At 32.4% G+C, this 8,925-nt stretch overlaps 1 protein-coding gene across 1 annotated transcript in view; it reads left to right on the forward strand.

Moving 5' to 3' along the window:
- Positions 1-7,391, forward strand: part of LOC117323263 (ERO1-like protein alpha) — a 51,224-nt gene extending 43,833 nt beyond the window's left edge. The window contains exon 15 of the mRNA XM_033878378.1: positions 117-7,391. Within this exon, the coding sequence (XP_033734269.1) occupies positions 117-168 (52 nt within the window). The 3' untranslated portion in view covers positions 169-7,391. The remainder of the gene's footprint in view (positions 1-116) is intronic.
- Positions 7,392-8,925: the final 1,534 nt, after the last annotated feature.

The raw sequence follows: 8,925 nt of genomic DNA on the forward strand, positions 1-8,925 counted from the left end.
AACATGGTTAACTAATTGAGATTGTGGAACTGTATTTGGTCAAATATACAATTATCAAATAAAGCTCTGAGCTTTATATTGTGACTGGTGTAAGCTTATTTCTCCTTATCTTTCAGACTGTCCAGCAGTATTAAAGAAATAGAGTTGTTTAAAAGAATGCTTCAGTGACCCTTCATCTTTCATAGCAGTGCTTCAGTGATAATTTGATTTGTGAAACTTCTTTTAAACTGGAATTGGGGTGGTACTATTTTTGCTATGTTGATGCTGCAGTAACACTTGTAACTGAAAGATGAAGCTGTGATGATTTCTCCTGTTTTATGTAACTGTAAGAATCTCATTGTTTTTGTCTCAGTGAGCCCTCAGGAGGTTAAGAATCATGGTATTACATTATTGCTTGATCTACAGTGCTACTTTTCAAAAGATAGTTTTAATTTTGCATTTTTTATTAGTTTAACAAATAAAGGTAATATAAACAATCTTTAAAATAATTTTTTTTTTTAGATCGTTTAAAAAAAAAATTTAAATTACCTTTATTCAGCAAATTATGGATATCAACATATAGGTACTTAGTGAGCTTATGTCATGGTGCGGCATCCGTCATCTGTCCATCGTCAAATTTTCATTCAAAAGATTTCTTTTCTAGAACCAAAAGGCCCAGAGGCCTTATGTTTGGCATCTTACATGCTGGATGAAGAGCTTCCTTATTTGTGTAAATGAATGACCTTGGCTTATATACAGGGGTGAAAATTTGTTTAAAACAATTGAACAAGTTCTTCTGAAAACTGAAAAGGTTTCGAGTGATGGCATTTGGCCAGTGGTTTCTGTAATGAAGGGCAGCCAACCTAGGGCATTTATATTCAAATGAATGACGTTAATATATAGATGTTCCACCTTAAACTTGCATATATTATAACCAGGTGAGCAATACAAGTCCATTTGGCCTCTTGTTTCATCAAAAATGATGTTGATTTCATGTTGTCATGTAAGGTGGTTGTTTTGTTGAAGGATAAATATATATTTGATGAATTCAGACATTGACCATCTGATATCAAGTGTATCATGAGATGGCAGGATATTGAAAACCCCTCAGGTTATCAGAGTATTGTCTATATTTGGTTTATATTATTTTATATATACATACTATGTCTCTTTTTTTTGGCACTGGAGATGGTCCATACGCATTAAAGTATCTAATAATTTTATTCTCTAAACTCACTGACTTCATGTCAGATTGATCAGTTAAAGAAAAAAAAAATTTTTTTTTTTTTTTTTTTTTTTTTTAAATATGTCATTCAGAATTTTTTTTTTGAAAATATTACTTTAGATTTGGTCCTGTTAACAAATCTTGAGAACCCAAATAGTTTACCTAGACATTAAAAAATTAAGTTAGGCAATAAGTTGATTTAGTATAGGTAATTTGAGTTCTGTAGGTTTGAGATCAGTTCAAGATGTTCACCATTTGTGTTTGAGATTTACTACTATGTGAATTACCACTGGTGCTGGATTTTTGTGTGAAATAGCATGTTATTGCTACCTTCAATGATTTTCTCTAGTCATCACAAAATAAATTTGTAACAATTTTTAAGTTTTAATATAAAAATAGGATGAGAACATTCATGAATATACAAGTCTTTGTTAGGTATTTTTTTTATTGCATTGACATCAGGTGCACTTAGATGATTTTTACCTAGGTACTGGAAATGGTCATGCTAAAGCTTTTTTTTCTAATTTTAAATTAATCAATGTATCATCAAAATATTCAATCGAAAACATTTTTTCCCGACTATAAAAAGCAACTGTCAATCCCTGGGCCGGGGAATGATCTATATTTCTACTTTACATAATGTTGATCCCATATGGATTTCAGATTAATGAGGAAATTTGTTGATAAGGCTTCTTTCAGTTTTATCGATTCAAATTCCAGACAATGTTCTTTAATTTTTATTTATTATTTTATTGCTGTTGCAATACTTGTTAAAATGTTGTAAAGAAAAATGATAAAAAATTGTATTGTCTGGAAGTAATATATCCCATGTTCTACTGATTAAGTTTCTGTACATGGTTATCATGACAGTATATACAGAATCTTCTAGATTTTTCCCCATCATTGTAGATAATTTGTTGTGAAGATATTTGCAGTATTAGTTATTTTAAATATGATATTTTGTGCATAAAATTTTGTTTGCATGAGGTGGTATTTTTAATCAACAAGTTCAGATTAATTTTACCCAAATATTGCAAACATTTTGAGGTCAGCTTAAGAATATGGCTTAGAGTGCATTAAAAACTTTGGCGATGGTCACTGTAAAATGGTTTCTTCATAAGAAACTTTCCACGTAAGTAATTTATGGTAATTAGTGACACTGGCTGAGGATACTGTTGTATTCCTCTGTTAAGAGGATTTTAATTTGTTTACAACTTCGGCTATCAGATAGTTACTGGTTTTCCCCATACATCAGTTTAGACCAAACTTTTGTTTTTTATCTTAGCATTTACCACAAAATTGACTACATATAGTCTTGTGATCTACAATTTTTATGCCAGAAATCATGATATCAGACCTTTTCTTTTTAACAATTTCAATACTGTGATGATTTAATGAGGATTTGAGACCAGTTCTCAGTGTATGTTTAGATATGGATACAGAGGCATTTGTTTTGCCTGTGTAAATCAATTAACTTAGCTATGTCAGTGTTGGAGCCAGGCTCAGCCATTCAGTGATATGACTCCCCCACGGTTGATGGTGATATCTCAAGATGACATATACATTCTTTGGTGATATTGTGGCACACTGTCACTCTTGTGAATTTAATTACATAATGTAGTAATTTATTGATTACCTGGTAAGAAGTGTATATGACTCTACATTTTCCCCACTTTTTGTACATTCCATATATGTGCCCATTTGTTTTTAAGGAAAAATATGTATTTTTAATTAGTTTGTAGATAAAGTTGTGGCCTTTCTAAACCAAAACTTGATCTAAAAACCTGTGTCAATTTAACCAGGCTTCCTGCAATAGGGTCTTATAATTATGTGTAAAATTCTTTTACATAATTGAATGAGTTTTATTGAGTACAAGATACAAGATAAAAGAAGATTTATTTAAATTTGTATACATGTATGTTAAACAAAGGACATTAGCTCTGTAGAGCTATTTCTACGACTGTGAATACTTATGATTTCATATGAATTAATAGATGTATTTTCTCAATGTGACAATATTCTGTAAAATTTTACATATCTATATTAAGTAGGTCTCACAGTTCAGGAAGGGTTTTTTGTAAGGAAAAGATGGGCAGGCACAATTAACAAATTAAATTATGTCTGTCATGCTTCATTATTACAATGGATGTGTACAAAAACATTATTAACACTTGTCTACTTTAGTGTTGCATTTGTTAAGCCATATTTTTTTTTGACCTTGTTGAAAGCTTGAGAAGATGCGCAAAGTCTGGTTTGTTAGCTCACCTGGCCCAAAGGGCAATACAACTCCTTCTCAAGAGCCAAGTAGCCTAGAGACCTGATATTGGGCTTGGTGCAAGCTGGGGTGTAGGGCTGCCAAGTTTGTTCCAATGGAAGACATTGTGTTCTTGATAACCTTTGTACTTAAGACATTAAACAACTTCCTGTCAATAACAAAGGGCCTAGTGACTTGATTTTAAGCCTGTAACTTGCTGAAGTGAAGAAATACCAGATTTGTTCAAATAAATTACCTTGACCTTCATTCAAGTATTCAAACAACTTCTTCTCAAAAACCAAGAGACCTTATGTTGTGCATGTTACATGCTGTGATGAAGGGCTACCTGCTTTGTGTAAATGAATGATCTTGACTTATATCCAGGGTCTCGGTGTGGTCATATTTGTTTAAAACAAACAAATTCATCCGAAAACTCAAAAGGCTTAGACTGACGACATGTGGCCAGTGATGAATTGCTGCCAACCGAGGGCATTGATATTCAAATGAATGACCTAATATATTTTCTAAAGTCGTTAAAGTCAAAGATGTTTCATGTTAAACTCACTTCTCAGATTAATGTCAGGTGATTGATACAGAACAATTGGGCCTCTTGTTTACTTTATGAAACTATAAGACTTCAGTGAAAATAGGTCCTGTTATGTGATATATTCGTTCAGAACAATAAAAAGCGAAGAAAAAAAAAAAAAAAAAAAAACAATCAATGCACAAATCTTATATTATTCTTTTTTTCTTTATTTTATTCTTATTTTTCTTTTAAATTTTCTGAGTCTGTAATGAAAATGTAAAAAAAATTCAACCACGATGAAACAGAAAGATTTTCTTGATAGAAGGGGGAAAACTGAAGAAAAAAAAGCTAACTTGTTGAATCGACAGAACAATAGATTTTTATACTGAAGAAGGACTACTGTAACATTGTAATGATTCAGCTTATAGGAGAGTAATTTTTGAAAAGTTAGTATTGTACATTCTGACCGATCTGTTTTGTCTAGTATTAATATTGTATGACAATAACAGTCTGTCTCATTCTTAATATCGGGGGTAGTGGCAGCTAACACGAAAATGGTATTCTCCATGTAAGAGCAAGTTTTTGTTTTTATTACAATATTAATATTATAGAAATAAAATTATTCACTTCATTCCTGAACATTACAGTATTTGGTGTAGGACCTGAAAACTAAATTAGAGGTTACAGTAACCTGTAAAGTGTGAAAGAAAATCTCTGAAGTTATGTTGATAACCCCCCAACCCACCAACCCCGCCTGCATGACTTTTATTTTCAAAGCTTTGTCACAGCCTACACACTATTTGAGCTGATCCCCGAGTTGTAACATATGAGTTTGTATATAAGTATATTGTTACAGTGTTTATTACATGGCCATTCACCTAATCAATGTCTCTGCCTGATGCTGTATAGACAGCTGTGTATATTAGAGGAACGAAGTATTCCGGATCAGGTTTATAACAACAGAAATGAAGCAAAACTTTTAACTTAAAACTCCTGTCCATAAAAATGTATACAGTTTTGGCAAAATGCACCACACACCAATATGCTTATTGATACAGGTCAGATTATTTTACAGCCAAAGATGAAATTTTGTTCAATGTGTGAATATTTTTGTTAAATATGTTTCACCTTCTTTGTAATGTACCAAACATTATCTGTTTGGAAATATGTCTGTATATATGATTTATTCAAATATAGGCTGTTCACTGGCCAGATTTCATTTGTTGGAGAGATCTCCTGTTTTGTTACTTTATGCTGCTTTGATTGTTAATGTGAAAGATTTATAATTCTTGTTCATTGTTATGACTGTACATCAAAGCTTACTCATTGATTTATGAGGAATTATTTAATTATGTGTTTAAAAATTGAAATGGTTGTAAAAATTATTTCTTTAATATTCATCGGTTCTAGTAACATGACTTTTATAACATTTCTCTTTAATCTGTTCTGCTCTCTGCACTTCATTTTGCTAATACTACATTGAAGCAATATACCACCTTGCCACAATTATCTTCTAGAGTTATCTCCCCTAGCAATGTGAAATATATAAGTACAAATGTATATAACTAACTTACCTAACAATTTCAGTTTTTTGGAGAGGTAATTATCAAGGTTATTAAACTTGTTTGTCATTCAAATGTGCAAAGAATCACCTTTCTTAACTTTTTCAGAAAAGGAGATAGATATCTTTGTGGTTACTGTACATTTACTGATTGACAACATTTTGCTCCCTGAAACTCATCTTAACATTTCATCCTACCCTTCTTTTGTTTCTCTTTGAATTCTGAAAGCAATATTAATGGAACCTATATAAATCAAGTGTGCATTAATTATTTTGAATAAAGAAAATTATTACAGTTGGGAAAACATTAACATGCATTGTTTTTAATCATACTATAAGTTGTTAAGTGTCTATTTAAAATAATTGCAAAGAATAGATGAAAAAGACAGGGTAGGAAAATTTACTTCATTATCTGCTTTCTGAATATTTGTTTCCTTACTATTCTCAACATATTGAGATTGTCAATGAAAGTGTTGTGTGGATAAAAATATTTATGTAAAGTCATTGGAAAATGGCATTGCTTTAAGTATTAGGTGTGTTGGGAAGCAACCATTATTTATGAAGTTTTACATATACATTATAATATACACATTAAACAATGCTACGCACCACCATATCTATATAGGCCTCATCCTGGACAAGAACTGCAATAAGTTTGTCATCAATGTTTAGGTTTTATCTGTGAACAATTTAATTGATTATAAAAACTTATATTTGTCAGATTTTTCTTCAATGATACAAAAGTATGACTTCCATTCCATTTCACCCAACCCTCAATTCATCCCAGCCCAAATTTCATCCTAGCCCTGATTTCACCCCATATCTAACTTCATCCAAGCTCTTATTTCACCCAAACCCTCACATTTCATCCCTGCCTCATATTCCCTCTGCCCTACTTGGTAATTTCACCTCAACCTTCATTTCAACCCTGCTTTCATTTCATTTCAATCCCGTCCTCAAACCCTTAGGAGTCCACACACATTTATTTAGGAATGCTCTAATTACCAATATTTCATATCCCTGTCTTCTCCTTTTCTTCTTCTTCTTCTTCTTCTTCTTCTTTTTGCCCAATTCATCATAAAAATTCTTCAAAGCTTTTGAAAAAATCTCTTCAAAAATTTTTAATGCTTATCATTTCCATGTTTCATGTACTCATGTGATTCATACTTCAGATTTTCTAAATATCGTCCTTGAATTTATACTGTACATCCAATCGTACTTTGGTCCATGACTCAAAAGGTTACTGATTAATTTCCAATGATATTCATTGCTTTAACAGGTCTATGGTTTCACAAACATCATTTTAAAATATTTTCTTTTTTAATCAAGTCATTTCCAGATACATTTTTCAAAATGGATTGATTTACTAAAATTTTTATCTTTCAAAACTTGTTACAACAGTACTAAATATTGTTACTGTAGATTAAACGTTGGATACAGAGGTTAGCAGTTTTTCCTTTTTTTCTCTCTTCAAATATATCTATTGAATGGTAATGAAATATGGCATCAACAAAGATATCTAATGTATTTCTGATAAGGTCATGCGAGTGTCTGAGGGTGTGTTTGAGGGTGTGTATCTGAGGGTGTGTGCCATTAATTATGGGCATGACTTTAATTCTGTATATTTATTCAGAAACAAAAATGTGTGAATTAGGTTTTTCTGTATATAAATTTTATCTATAGATAAACCCAAGTCCTGGGATTGATAGAGGAAATATATTCAAAACAAGAAATAATAGCAAAATATGATTGAATATCATTGTCTTTCATTGAGAATTCCATAATGAAATATTTTTATACATCTTTGATTCAAATCCTATTTTCTAAATAAATGTGCTTATATGTGTGTTACTGGTTGTGTTTTTTTTTGCGTTTTTTTTTTTTTTTGTAATTTCATTGAAAATTCATGTATGTTGTACCACTCTTTTTGAGCCATCATCTGTCAACATTTCCTTTGAATCGCTACTAGTCATGAATGCCTGAATGGATTTTGACAAAATCTGGTGTGGAGTATTATTGAGCCAAGGAGATCAAATGTTGTATAAACGGAGGGTGTGGCTCCCCTGGGGCCGGAGGGGTAGGACCCAATGGGGAAATTGAGGTAAATGCTTTAAATCACTACTAGCCATAAACAACTGAATGGATTTTGATAAAATTTGGTCAGAAGCATTATTAAGCAAAGAAGAGCTAATTTTGTATAAACAGAGGGTTTGACTGCCCTGGGGCTGGATGAGCAGGCAGGACCCATTAGGGGAAGTATAACTTCAAACATTTTTTTCGGAAAGATAGCTCAAAAAGTAGGTTTTGGTTTTGGTTTGTTTTATTTAACGTCCTATTAACAGCCAGGGTCATTTAAGGACGTGCCAGGTTTGGAGGTGGAGGAAAGCCAGAGTACCCAGAGAAAAACAACCGGCCTACAGTCAGTACCTGGCAACTGCCCCACGTAGGTTTTGAACTCGCAACCCAGAGGTGGAGGGCTAGTGATAAAGTGTCAGGACACCTTAAACACTCAGCCACCGCGGCCCCTTCAAAAAGTAGGTAAATATTGAGAGTATTTTGCCAAACACAAACACACGACGTTGTAAGAGTTGTCCCCCTTGAACGCAGATTACTCAGCGCGCGTGAAATGCTATGTAAGATAGATTTATATTAGCTATCTTACATGGGCAAACTCTATCCAACATGGCGAGATAGGAGAGAAATATTATTCCTGTGCTGTTTATCTAAGTGTTTAGGATCTGCCTGATTTCAACGGGGGATGTGCGAGTTTCTGGTAGGGATATCCCCAACCACTCTCGCATCTCCCTCACCGTTGGATCTCAGAATTCCATTTGAATAAAATATGTAGCTTTTAATATACTGTTAGGTGTATATCATTTTTTACACAGGGATGTGCATTTCTGCAGATTAAAAAAAATGTTCTAATTATGATATTGATGATATCAATACATCCAGTAAGTTATACATGTAGCTACATTCAGATCCCACTAACATAAATTAACATAATATATACATACATATGTATCATGCAGTTACAGTTATGTATATGGTACATATACTATTGCGGAGAATATTTGATGTAATGTAAGTTTGATATATATACGAAGTTCCATTTCAAATTTATTGCTAAGACATTCAATGCCTAATATTATTTTGAGCTAAAAAATCTACGTCATTGAGTGCTATATGCTAAAAAGAAAAGGTGACAAGTTTTCCCCTTGTCTCAATCCGATGTCGCACGGGAAAAATCTTGATTGTTGACCATTTAAGTTATTTTAGACTTAATTCCTTGGTACATATTATATATAACGGTGTACATCTTACCAGAGACCTATATACTATATAGTATATAGGTCTCTGATCTTACCATTCACATTATT

This window comes from Pecten maximus, chromosome 3 (assembly GCF_902652985.1).
Source record: "Pecten maximus chromosome 3, xPecMax1.1, whole genome shotgun sequence".
NCBI lineage: Eukaryota > Metazoa > Mollusca > Bivalvia > Pectinida > Pectinidae > Pecten > Pecten maximus.